We start from the raw sequence: 14,501 nt of genomic DNA, 5'->3' as shown, positions 1-14,501 counted from the left end.
TTGCATCACTGTAGTGAAGACGAGTTTGGCTGCATGTCTTTGAGGAAAGAACTGAGCACAGAGGGGAAGAGACATGAAGCTACAAAGAGAACACTAGCTTTAAAGATAAGAAACTTGAGTTCCAAACCTGTGCAACTCTCATACGTACTCATGAGAATACTAGCTTTCCCTGACTCATGAGGTCCTGAGTCTTAAATAAGATAATGTATTTGAAAGTCCCTAGCCTTGTGCCCGCTCTGTCTCTGTCTCTGTCTCTCTCTCTCTCAAAAATAAACATTTAAAAAAATCTAATAAAGAAATAAAAATTATAAAGAGGGGTGCCTGGGTGGCTCAGTTAGTTAAATGGTCAACTTTGGTTCAGGTCATGATTTTGCGGCCTGTGAGTTCAAGCCATGCATTGGACTCTGTGCTGACAGCTCAGAACCTGGGGCCTGCTTCAGATTCTGTGTCTCCCTTTCTCTCTGCCCCTCCTCTGCTTGAGCTTGAGCTCACTTGCTCTCTCTCGCTCTCTTAAAAATAAATAAACATTAAAAATTTGAAAAATAAAAAAAAGTCCCTAGCATTATATGAGGTTTATGGTAGTATTCAGTAAATATTTGAATCAATCCTCCTCACTTTATTACTCTGTATCTTTTTAAAGAGCTATATTTAGCATTACTTACACTCACATTTTTGCATTAAAGAATAATGAGATTCTAAAGAAATATGGCTTGCCAGGCAATTTGAACTCAAATGTCTGGATTGAAGACATTTTATTTTCCTTTAAGAAATATTAGGTATACACATCATGCTAACTGCTGAACTAAATTTCAGAGATATAATAATAACTATATGAAACAAAGATTCTGTTGGCATGCAGCTTAGAAACTAGCCAGAGATACAAAGGAATAGATGGATGTTGTGACCCCTTGCAGTATAAGGAAAGTATGAGATCCTTCCTTTGTCATGTTATGTAATTAGTGAAGAGGGAATAAGTGAGCTAAATGATTAGGTTGTATAAAATTAAATATACTTTATGGAAAATCTTAATATTTTTGGAGAATAAAAATATAATGATAGCAGATCCTTCCCCCTGTTAATGATGATACAGGTAATTTTAATATAATGATTAGAAGAATAGATATTTTTGAGCTTTCACTTTTTCTGTGTGGGCCAGGCATTGTACCTGGAACTGTGGATGCCATTGTGAAGAGGACAGACACCATCCCTATCTTTATGGAGCTCACAGCCTACTTGGGAGAAAACAAAGAAGGAATCAACTACAAAGATGATTAGGGCCATGATAAATCCTATGCAGGAAATAAACAATGCATATAGAATGAGGGTAAGGTGGCCATTTAAAGGATCAACAGGGAATGGTTCCCAGCAGAAATAGCTTTTAAGCTGAAATCCAAAGAGTGAGAAAGACCCAACCACGCAGAGATTCAAGGAAAAACATTTCAGGGAAAGGTAACTAACAACTTCTTAGAGACTTATTTTCGAACTCATAGGCCCTTTTAGTGATGGAGGGTCATGTTTACCGGGATGGGATGCCATGGTTGGAACTCCTCTCTGGAATAAATACCATAGATTGGAACCAGAGACCTTTTCTTAGTGCAATAATTTTTCGAAGCCTTTAATCGTTACATAGCCCTAATCTTCAGTTTGTTCTTCATAGTAGATAAATTTCCACAAATAAAAGGCAGCGGTTTCCAGCTCCACATTACTATGTCCTTTTATAGGTATACCAGTTACTTTGAGAGAAAGTCACTCTTCCACTCTTAGCTTTAACTTCATTTAAAATTTAATATACTTAATAATTTTTGTCATTTTGACTTTCTTAGTTCCTAGTATAGCATGTTTATTTGTTCTCAGTCCTATAATGTAACTCCAACTGCTGCATTAATATCTTTCTTTCAAAAATATTATCCATTTGATAACAGAGTTTGGCCACTTTGGTGCCAAAGAGTAAACAAATGGAATTTGAAAACTGAATACAAATGAAAGACATTGCATGAAAAAGGGAACTAGAAAATACAAATATTTAGTATATACTTAGTATATATACATTTTTTTTAGTGTCTTTGCATCTTTTTTCTTTAATATAGAGCCAAGGAAAAAATGGATTTTCTCAATCATTAAAATCCAGTAGATTTTCAAATCTTCAACTGAGAAATGTGTTCTCTTTCCTAAACCAAAATCCTATATACCTTCCTTAAGCATATAGAAAGAGGCTCCTAGGTGGCTCAGTCAGTAAGAGCCCAGCTCTTAATCTCTGCTCAGGTCAAAGCCCTGTGTCAGGCTCTGTACTGACAGCACAGCGTGGAGCCTGCTTGGAATTTTCTGTCTCTTTCTGTCTCTGTGCCCCTCCCCTGCTTTCTCTCTCTCTCTCTCTCTCTCTCTATTTCTCTCTTTCAAATAAAGTTAAAACAAACTTTAAAAATATAGAAACAAAAATAAAATAACATTATTATATGGGATAAAAGAGACTTGTAGATGTTAATACAATACCTCTGCTATTGATATGTATAATTAGCTACATTTAATGAGAAACTTGGAATCTCTCTTCATTAATGGATTTAACCTTAAAGTCTACTTTTATATACAATTTTGTTCAAGAAGCTGGTTAGAACTAACAAATACTGAGTCAAGAACTTATCTTAAAATTTCTACTATATTTTTGCCTTAGTTTTTAACTTGGTTAATATGACTATTCTAGCTTCTTAGGAAGATTTTACATTCTATTTAAATGAAATGAAAATTATTTGTCTTGGATAAGTAACATAAAATAGGAAGTATTTATGAGCACTGTGAAATACTCCTACAGCATTTTAGCTTTTCAAGTTGGTTGGTTTTGGGGTTTGGTTTTTTATTTTGCTTTTATTTTTGAGTAATTAAACTTAAGATCTTTGAGAAAACTAAGAGAATTTGTACAGATAATTTCTAATGACTGTGGGGCATCAACAAAGGTAATACATTTTTGATCTGGTGCTCAGGGGAATGGAACTTGCAAAACCTATGCGAATTTTGATAGTGGTTGCTATGTACCCAATCTCTTGTACACTACTTAAGAATTGTACCCCAAGGACTCATTTTGACTAAAATATGAATGAGGCAGCTGCCCTGGGAGTTTGTGATTTCAAGCCATGTGTAACTAAACTTCTCATTTAGTTAAGTGAGACATCTGGTGTGTCAAAGTGTAACGAAATTTTCTATTGTAGAATTTTATGTACAGTACAGTAATAAATCTGTTGCTTTAGGGGCGCCTGGGTGGCTTAGTCGGTTAAGCGTCCGACTTTCACTTAGGTCGTGATCTCGCGGTTCGTGGGGTCGAGCCCCGCGTCGGGCTCTGTGCTGACTGCCAGCTCAGAGCCTGGAGCCTGTTTCAGTCTGTGACTCCCTCTCTCTCTGACCCTCCCCTGCTCACGCTGTCTCTCTCTCCTGGAAATAAATAAAACATTAAAAAAAAAAAATTAAAAAAAAATCTGTTGCTTTAGCTAATAAGAATTTGATTTAATACTCTTTCACTGAATAGTATTATAAGTTTGCCTAACTTGAACTTGACATACATTTCCAGAATATTATATTAGTATAATACATTATATAATATATATATAATATATATTAGTTTCTAGTAATTTTAAAGATTTTTTAAAAAAGTTAACAAGTATACGTTATGACATAACCTGATTTTTGGAAATAACGTAATATTAAATGTCATTTTAGATGTTCCTCTTACATATCAAGCGGAGGGAAGCCGGCAGGCTCTGAAAGTTTACTTCTACATTGATGGTTATCATTTTGAACAACTGCCTCAACGTTTGAAAAATGGAGGAGGGTTTAAAATTCATCCTGTTCTTTTTGCACAAGGTACACTGCTTTCTTTAATACATGTACATAAATTGTGTTATCTTTGTCAATTTTAAAAATACCTGTAGTTGTAGCTTTTTTTTCTCATTAATTCAAATATTCCTTCATAGTACCTAGGTAATATATTTACTTCTGCAAATGTTTATTAAGGAAAGAATAACATAAGGTTTAAATATTTACCAAATAGGAGTGTAACAGTATTTATAATGGAGAAACAAGACATGAGTGGTTTAAATAATAAAGATAAATTAATTTGGCTTAAATAAATTATGGTAGAGCCATTAAAATTGTACAGTTAAAAACATTTTATGAGTTAGAAAAAGTTTGGCAATGTACAGATGCAGGTTACAAAAAAGAATTTTTATTATAGTCTCAATTATGTAATCCACATATGTATATAATTAAATGTATATAAAATGTTTTTGTATCATTGGGTGATTAAACTGATGATGATTTCTTATTCTTTGAGTTTTCACTTTGAGTAAAAATATATTCCTTTTATAAATAAGAGAATTGTTTTGGCAAATGAACAATGAGGTTTTTTAACTGCAATAGAAGAAATCAAGGTTAACATCAGTTAGAAGATTCTTTCCATGAACTGGGTTCCAAGGAAAGGTCCTGGATCTTTTTTATTTCTGGGGTCACAAATGCAGCCCCAAACTGATCAGAAGTCCAGATTATTCTAGTGTAGTTTCTTCTAGTCTGTGATTTTTTTTTAACTCATGCTGTGTTCACAAGATTATATCAATTTCTCTGAGCAATTCCATGGAGGATTTCATTTTTTCTTCTATTGAGTTTTCAAGAACTGTATCAATTTTGTTGTGGAATTTTTATATTCTAATAAAAAATGGGAAGAGTAGAGGAATAAAAATCAATCTCTGTAACAGAAGAACAGACAGGCTTATGAAATGAAAATCCACGCCCAAGTGAAAATTCTTGTACCATATGCATATTATTGTAATTCTAAAAGATAGATTGCCCTTTCTTTGATTGCCATAGTTTAAAAACAATGACTGCCTCAGATACTTGGTAAGAATACATTTTAGCAGAGGAAAGTGTCAGTGCAGAGATCTTAGGAGTTTATTAGAAGGTATTTTCATTTTTTGTTGAAGGACTGTGGTAGGGTCCATATAGATAATACAAGAGTCTGTAATGGAAAGAAATTGGTGAAAAAAAGAAACTGAGCAAAAATAGACCTTTGGAGCTACACTGGGAGAATAGTTTAGCCTGAAATATGTTAAAAAGCCATTACACAGATACTTTTAGAAGACAAAGGAGACTGCTCTGGAATGCTAGGTTTTATAGGATTTAACCAGAGTTTACAGTTATTAAAGGTTCTTCACTTCCTTTCCTTTACTCCTCTTTTTAAAAATTCTGCCTTTGAAATCATGACTGAGGTGACAGATGGCATTTTGCATCTTTTCTAAAAAAATTATTACATTTGTGACACATCAGCCATAAATAGCTGAATATTCATACCCAACAGCAAATGTTCATAGGAAAAGGAAGAGTATTTTCCAAGTAACCTCTATTTTATAATTATGGCTAAGTCTAATTTAAAAAAAACAAACAAACCCTGAATATGTGTTAGTTCAGTGAACACAGTATTGCTTTTTAAAATGTAATGAAACACTAGCTAACATTAGGTTTTAATATTCACACAGCAATGAACTATGGAAAAGCAGCAGTGGAAACACTTCTGCAGTTGAGGTCACAGACAGGCAAAGAAGACTGGAAAACAGCTTGTCTCATTACAACAGTGTCAGTGATAAGGCTGCTTATTTAAAGGGGTTGCGGAAGTTCCTCTGCACTTCTAAAACTCCCATGAGGATCCATTATTAGTTGCTCTGACTGTTTTCATCAGATTGAGAGAAGCCCAGGAAATTCAGCTCTAGCTTGAAGAGAGATTACCATCTGGTAATTGAAAGTGGTGGTAAATGAAGAGATTCCAAATGGTGTCTATTCCGGAGATGAAAGTGTATTCGAAGGGTTTTAGTTTTAGGTGTACATATGTGCATGGGTCTTTGCTAGCAAATACAAAAATTAGAAAAATGAGATGAATTTGAAAGCCTCCTAAGAAAAATATTTCTGTCAGCCCTTGTAAAGTTGTCTGTTGTACCATATACTTAGAACAGGAAGTGAATGTACTGCTTTCTTCCCATTTTTCTTGCCTGAATGGACCTTTTGGCGAAGGAAGGTACCCTGACTGTTGGGGCACCCTGCAGAGATGGGACCAGGTATGAGATCAGGAATTCTAGTGCCAGAAGCAAGCAGGATACACTTTAGGGAACATGTATCACTCAAGGCCAGACCTGCAGGAAAACAGGAATCTGGGCAGACAAAACAAGTGATACAGATTTACAAGATAAAGATCACAGAAGCAGCCAAACAGGAAAGTGAGCACAGAGCATAAGCAAAATGCTAGAAGGAAAAGATCCCACGAAAGCAGTCTTCTATAAGTACTTCCTACAGGCCAGGGAGTTAACCCTGTGGGGATCCCCAAGCAAGTGACTATAAACTTGGTGAAAAATGGGAGTAAGGAGGATAAATATTTAGGATCGCTTCCTCTGCCCACTCCCCATTGACTTGTTTGCTTGCTGTCTCTCAATAGTTTTCAATATTGGCTGCACCTTAATCACTTTGGGGAGGTTTTAGAAAATACCCATGCTTGATCCCACATCAAACTGATTAAGTCAGAATCTCTGGGACATAAAGCCCAGATACCAGTATAGTTTAGAAGCTTTACAAGTGATTCTGTTTTGTTTTTTTTTAAGTTTATTTGTTTATTTTGAGAGGACTGAGATAGCATGAGTGGGGAAAGGGCAGAGAGAGAGGGATACAGAATCCCAAGCAGGCTCCACACTGTCATTGCAGAACCTACACAGAGCTCTAACCCACAAAATAATGAGAGCCAAAACCAAGAGTCAGGCGCTTAACCAACTGAGCCACCCAGGTGCCCCTTTACAGGTGATTCTAAAGTCCACCAGGAGTGAGGAAGCACAGGTCAATGTAGATTATGAAGCACTGTGCAATTATCCAGTTAATCCTTGCTTAATTAGGTTGATCCATTTCATAAAAGTTCAGCATTTCTAGATATGGGGAGACAAGATGATGGACTGGGGCCTTTTCACTTCTGCATTAAGTCATGAGGATGCAGGCTGCCCCTAGGAGATGTGATTTGGTTGGGACAGTTTTCTTCAGCAAAGACTGAAGATGCCCTAAAGAACTGAGGGCTGAGGGCTGTTTTCTGGCAACCACAACAGCTAGGGCAACAAACCCATCCTTTCTGAAAGAGGATCCGAGTGGGTGACCTGTTAAGGTCCACATCTTGTACCCTCAGACCCATTTGGGTCAAGGGTAAGAGTGTCTCCTTTGTGACTCTCATGGGCTCCCTTCAGGGGATGAGCCATAACTCCTGCGGCTGTAGCTGGTCTTGAGGCTGCAACAGATGCCCATTTTCCCTCTTCTGTATCCATTGTAGATCAGCCTTGCTCTCAGCCTGAACCTTCTTGTCCCAGGGGCCTGACTAAGGCTTCCATCCCTGAGGGGCATGACCACCCCCCACCCCCGTTCATTATGGCCTTCTCAGGCCAGGGTTGCTGCATTTGTCCATTTACTGTCAAATTTAGACATGGAGGTACCAAGAGGGACCCAAGTGGATTACTGGGTGCCAAACATGTTTCTTCCTGCCCTCATTATATAACAATAGCCCTACTTCCTTATGTGTCACAGACTATGAGTCTGGAGTTCTCTCATGTCCAGCAATGAGTGGACACAAGAATACAAAAGAGGCTAATGTCTGGGAGGAGACAAGAACCCCAAAGAGGGGTTTCCTCTCCGTATTTATTGAGTGCTCAATGTTCCCACACGTAATGAATGTGAAGAAAACAAGATCTTACACATATGGTGAACGTGGAGAAAACAATGAGACAGTAATCATTAACTTGTGTGTATAAGAAGCAAAGAGTCTGGGGGGGGCAAGTGGAGTTTGTGATCAAGGTACACTGGTATCAGATGGAAAGTAATTTCCTGCAGGTGATATAACAAGTTAATTGTGATCCCATTACAATATCTCGATAGCTCACCTCAGGTGTTTTTGCCTCATGGTGGCAGCTTTCCACCCTAAGCTTTTCTTTAACCCATTTATATAAGTAGAACCTGTTTCCTCATGCTTATGATGATCAGAATCGATTAGCCTTGCTAAGATGGTGATTGCTCTTCCTGGGTGCCTTGGCACAAGGGGCCTCCAGTGCTCAGGTGGCAACCGTAGCTTATGTTCAGTGGGACCCCCACCTTGTCTTCTAGGGAGAGTGTGTCCTTTGGGGGATCAGGACCTTTTAAATCCCTGGAGCCAAAGTTTCAGGAATGGGAAGCACACATCCCCAAGTGAGGCACCAGGACTGATGTTGTATTAGTTTCCCAGTGCTGCCATAACAAATGACCACAGACTGTGTGGCTTAAACCAACAGAAATTTATTCTATCATCATTCTGGAGGCTACAAGTCTGAAATCTAGATGCCCAAAGGCCATGCTCCCTTGGAAGACTCTAAAGAGGAATCCTTCCTTACCTTCTAGCTTCTGCTGGCTGTCAGGAGTCTTTGGAATGCCTTGGCTTGTGATGGCATAATTACAGTCTCTGCCTCTACCTTCACACAACCTTTTTCCCTCTGTGTGTCAGTCTCTCTTCTGTGTCCCAATAAGGTGGACACTTCTCATAAGAACATGAGTCATTGGATTTGGGCCCACCCTAATCCAAGATGACTTCATTTTAAGTTGATGATATCTACAAAGACTCTGTATAAAAATTAGGTCACATTTGCAGCCACCAGGGGTTAGGACTTTTGTCGTATCTTTTTGGAGGACACAATTCAACCCTCAATAGATGCTAAGCAGGGACCTTTTTGCTTCCACTCTTGGTTCCTAGACCCATGTATTCTGCCTATTAGGAACATGGCATCATATAAAGGTCTCTGATTTTAGATATACTGTATCCTCGAACATGGCATCTCTTCTTCGTAAAGTAGTGAGAAGTACTTGTTTCCTGGATCTCTTACGTGGTTTTCCTGACAGTAAATAGGACCTGCCATGCCAATCCTTTCTCCACAAACACACTGGTGTATATTTGTTTTTCAGCCCTTATGAAAAAGGCTGGCACCACAAACTGTAAATGCTAACTTTTACTTCTTTATAGGGTGTCCTTCTATTCTCAGAGAATAATTAAAATCAATCAGAAACTTGAGCATTTTCTCTTCTATTTTTTTAATTAAAAAATATTATTCCATTATACAGCATTATATCTTTTAAACAAAAGGGAACACTTTGTTATAAATATTGTCATTTTTCTAAGGTGCCTTCATTCAAATATTTTTTTTTATTTAGAGTGTTTGCAAAACTCTACTTTGGGTCCTTTAAAAGATGAATCTCTTAGTTTTCTCTATGAGTTTTATATAGCATTTGAAATTGAAACATTAAGTAGCTTTCCCACCCCAAATTTTTAATTAAATTCTAGTTAGTTGACACACAGTAAGTGCAGTATTGGTTTCAGGAGTAGAATTTAGTGGTTCATCACTTACATACAACAAACACCCAGTGCTCATCACAAATGCCCTTCTTTTTTTTTTTTTTAAATCTTTTTTAAAAATGTTTTATTTATTTCTGAGAGAGAGAGACAGCATGAGCAGGGGAGGGTCATAGAGGGAAGGAGACACAGAATCTGAAACAGTCCCCAGGCTCTGAGCTAGCTGTCAGCACAGAGCCCAATGTGGGGCTTGAACCCACAAACCGTGAGATCATGACCTGAGCCAAAGTCGATGCTTAACTGACTGAGCCACCCAGGCACCCCACAAATGCCCTTCTAGTACCCATCACCCATCTAGCACATCCCCCCACCCACTTCTCTCCAATACCCTCAGTTTGTTCTCTATCTTTACAAGTCTCTCATGGTTTGTTTCCCTGTCTTCCCCCTACTTCCCATATGTTCATCTGTTTTGTTTCTTAAATTCCATGTGGGAGTGAAATCATATGGTATTTGTCAAACTGGATTATTTCACTTAGCATAATATACTCCATCCACATTGTTGCAGATAGCAAGGTATCCTTCCTTTTGATGACTGAGTAATATTCCATTATACACACAGCTGTATTATACACACACACACGCACACACACACATATACATCTTCTTTATCCATTCATCTGTTGATGGTCATTAGGGCTTCATGCACCCCTTCAAATCTGTATTTTTGTAACCTTTGGGTAAATACCTAGCAGTGTTATAAAAGAAAGAACAGTTCCCAGAATTGAGATTTTGTAAATGTTAGAACTGGTCTGTGAACACGTGAGCTTGCCCCTCTTTAAAAAGCAGCACAACCTTTCCCACATGCTGGTCATAATAAGATTGATGAAACTTGCTTTCCTTATAAAAGCTGTGACCGGTATGAAGAATTCTGACCACTGTGACAGATGCATATGTCATATTTTAGTTAGCCATTGAAGTGTCATTGTGCTATCAGGAAAGAGTGTTAGTTGGTTGAAACAGTTCTTAAAATTGTTCTTCATATATTCTGTATTTTTCCTTATCAATTCCTTTCTTGGAAAAGCCTTGAAAGATATTTTGAGTGAGTGGAAATGCAGTTCATTTTCAGTCTTAGAATAATTTAATTTCCATTTTGCTTGACTACCTAAGTTTGATGGGATGATTTGCTTCCTCAAATTAAGAAGGGAAAACAAGCAAAAAAAAAGGATCGTATTTTCAATATTTCTTTTAATTAAATGCTATTAAGTATTTATTCAACCAAATATGTCAATAGTACTTCTAAGAAATATATTGTTATCTAGATGAGAATTAAGGAAACTAGAAAAGAACATTCTGAGAAGAGACCAAACTTGGAAGTTTGGACATTATTATATATTTAACATACTTTTGCTGAGTGTAGAAACAGAATTTGTTAAAATATTATCCCATTTTCTTGTATGTATAATAATAAATAACCAAGGTATTCATCTAAAATTGGGAATGTTGTTTTCGTTCCTCTTCCTTGCCTTACAGTTTAGCTTTTAAATATAGAACCCCTCCTTTGTCATTGTTCATTTCCTCACAACCCAGTACACCTGCCATAAGACCTTGCTGAGACTCGGCAAAATCGTTGGACATTTTTCCCATTTTAAATAAGTTCTATGTAATTGTGAATTTTAACTGTCATTAATTTGGAAATATTGCCAAGGAATGTCATAAAAATGCTAGTTTGTTTTTAGATGGCAATGAGATTTTAGAGTATGACTCGACATTTTGGCCAAAACTGAGCCGTTAAGACTTTTATAGGGGCGCCTGGGTGGCTCAGCTGGTTACGTGTCAGACTCTTGACTTTAGCTCAGGTCATGATCTCACAGTTTGCAAGTTCAAGCCCTTTATAGAGCTCTATGATGACAGTGTGGAGCCACTCAGGATTCTCTCTCTCTGTCTCTCTCTCTCTCTGTCTCTCTCTGTCTCTCTCTCTCTCTCCCCCCTCCTTCTCTCCTTGCTTCTCCCTACTTGCACACACGCGTTCACTCTCTCTCTCAAAATAAATAAACTTTACAAAAAATTGCTAAAAAAAGACTTTTGTAAAAATTAGACTCCAGGCGCTTTCTTATCCACCCCCACCCCACCCCCGACAGATAATGTCCCTGTTGTTCCCTCCTACTGTTCTCCTTCCAGTATTTCTGATCTGAAATCACAAACTAAATCACAAACTGTCCTTGCATGGACCCTCCTCTTAGTTCCCAAAACTTCCTGTTTGGCTAAGCACACTCATGCATAATCTATATCTCCTGGAAATTGAATTTGATAATGCCTGTGGGGCATTGGGCATGTTGCCTAATATAAAAAACACATTCAGTAAATGAAAAGAATAGTCATGGGGTCTCTTAATACTATTATTTCATTTATTTATTTCCCAAGGATCATAATTAGTATGTAGTCTTATTTTCCATTTCACAAATGAGGAACCTGAGGGTCCTGGATTTTAATTAACATGCCTGAGGTCACAGAGCTACTAAGGAGTAGAAGTGGTGGTTTTACTCCAGTGCAAAGACTTTCATTATTAGCTTTACAACTAATAAGAGGAATTCACATTGAAGGATGACTGAATCCTCTGAATATTTGCCTCTCACAAATAACATCTCATTAATGGAAGTGAACATGGCATTTATGTGAGGATTGTTTTATCGAGAAGACTTCCTTTGATTTCTTGTATGTATTCAGGACCAGAAGCTTGCTGAACCAGTTGCAAATATTCTAATTAATGCAGAAGTCATAAGGAATAAACACACAAGCCTTTAAAACAAGCTCACAAATTTGATATCATGTAACTGAAGCAAGTGTAGTCAGCATTCTTACTTATTTTTCATAAGTGTTTTTCTCAATTATAGGCCAATAATACCATTTTTTAATTTCAAATTGAGCAGTACAAAGGTCTGTTGTTTCTTCAGTGCTGTGGAAATCTGACTAGTTGAAAAAACAGCACAGCAAAAATTAGCAGTGAACTTGCTGGGATTGACATTGGGTATTTTATGTAAGTGATGAATCAATAAATTCTACTCTTGAAACTAATATTATACTGTATGTTAGCTAACTAGAATTTAAATAAAAACATGAACCATTAAAAAAGTTAGCAATGAGTTTCCTATTTTTGTCCCTAAAATGGTGATTAAATTTCTGTCAATTTCAAGAAATGTATTATTTAACTTAGAAGCTATTGCATTTAGCAATTTTGAAAGATTAATTTTTTTAATCAATTTTGAAACAGTGTGCTGAAAACTGAGGCTTATTGGTGGCAATGATTTCAAGGGGAAAAATTTATATTACCAAATTGGATCCATTGCCAATCCTGTTGCTGGCAACCTCTCCATAGGAGATCTTGTCTTTCTAGACACTTCAATGTGATTCATTTCTTCTGCAGAAGGTTAAAAATACCGTCACATAAAGTTTGAAGGAAAAAGAAATACCTGGGGTGTCTGGGTGGCTCAGTTGGTTAAGCATTCGACTTCAGCTCAGGTCATGATCTCATGGTTGGTGAGTTCGAGCCCACGTGGCCTTTGTGCTGACAGCTTGGAACCTGAAGCCTGCTTCAGATTCTGTGTCTCCCTCCTTCTTTTTCTGCCCCTCCCCCACTTGTCCTCTCTCTTTCTCTCAAAAATAAATAAATAAAACTTTTTACAAAAGAAGAAATACTTAACCAAAAATGGTAGTTAAGAAAGAAATCCATATTAATCAGAAGGTGTTAAAATTAATGGAAAAAATATATATGTTTATGTTTATTTATTTGTAACTAAATTAAGCATTGTAGTAAAGCTAGTATTCTAAGATTACCTATACTTCTGATTTATTATGCTAATATTTCATAATTTAACTGCAACTACAAGAGAATGTGAATAGACATGGAGAGCAGCGGTTTCAACGTTTTTACTCTTATGTATATTAATACACAGTTCTGCCTCTCATACATATACATATATATGCAATGTATGTAGGTATATGTATGTATACACATATGTGTATATATATATATATAGTGTGCTTATACATATAAAAATGTGAAGTTTGAGTTTAGCTTCACAAAGAATGTATATAAAATGTTTTAAAAGTAGAAGACAATTTAAATTGCAAATTATTTTTGTTGATTTAGATATAGTCACCAAATGTTTGATATTTATTTTGAGAGCAGAATGATTTTCATTCAGTTTTGTACTGGTAAAAGTGTGGTCATATTCAGTGTTTTAAATACATTTACTAATAATCAATAAGCTTACACTAATGTGGAGAAATTGAGTTATAAAATCGCATGAAAAAATACATTTTTGTTTACACAGCACTGGAGAGCTTGGAAGGATATTATTATAGAGACAATGTTTCCGTGGAAGAATTTCAAGCCCAAATAAATGCAGCCTCATTGGAAAAAGTCAAACAATACAACCAGAAGCTCAGGTATGAAATTGTTAAATTTTTTTTAAAGTAAGTGTACATATTTTGACAGTAGCAGAGGAATACAGTTTTTGACATACTTATTATGATTATAGTCCTTCTGATATGACATCTTTTTAAATAAGGTTTAATATTTCAAATATTCTAACAAGTACACTTTTTAAAAATAAAATTAAAAAAGTGTTTGAAAATTTTCATGCTCTTTTCTTACTTGCTGAAGAAGATCAAAAATTAAATATTTATTAGATCATTAGCAGAGAGGGGGAAAAAAGCGTTGATATTTTATAGTGGTGTCCCTTAGGAGGTTTCAGTGAATTAAGGGCAAATAAAATAGGTTCCTTTATGTACCATTAAACACCTGGCATCCTGACAGTGAGAGAAGAATGTGGTTAACAAAGAAGCTATGACACAGCACATACTAGGTATTGGAAAAATATCTCCTTTCAAATCCATATATTAATGTCTTTATTTTGCTGTTTTCCTCCTCTAAAAATGGTGTTACTGGCAAAATGATCAATGACAGGGGAAATTAATCACAGTAAAGTGTTATAATTCAAACTTTAATTTTCAACAAATTATTAGCATATATATCTCCCTCTTATCTGATGAATTATTTTGCAAACAGATCATCTTTTTAAATTACTTGCAGATTACAGCTTTTATTTTTAAAAGAAAAATACTCTTGTTCTAC

The 14,501-nt window shown here is 36.2% G+C and overlaps 1 protein-coding gene across 1 annotated transcript in view; it reads left to right on the top strand.

Moving 5' to 3' along the window:
• The window catches only part of PREX2 (phosphatidylinositol-3,4,5-trisphosphate dependent Rac exchange factor 2), a 288,146-nt gene that overhangs the window by 206,648 nt on the left and 66,997 nt on the right, over positions 1 to 14,501 (top strand). Inside the window, exons 34-35 of the mRNA XM_077752494.1 lie at positions 3,706 to 3,849; positions 13,699 to 13,813. Coding sequence (XP_077608620.1) covers positions 3,706 to 3,849; positions 13,699 to 13,813 — 259 coding nt within the window. The remainder of the gene's footprint in view (positions 1 to 3,705; positions 3,850 to 13,698; positions 13,814 to 14,501) is intronic.

This window comes from Crocuta crocuta, unplaced genomic scaffold (assembly GCF_008692635.1).
Source record: "Crocuta crocuta isolate KB4526 unplaced genomic scaffold, BGI_CrCroc_1.0 scaffold141, whole genome shotgun sequence".
NCBI lineage: Eukaryota > Metazoa > Chordata > Mammalia > Carnivora > Hyaenidae > Crocuta > Crocuta crocuta.
This window is presented reverse-complemented; position numbering and strand designations above follow the sequence as displayed.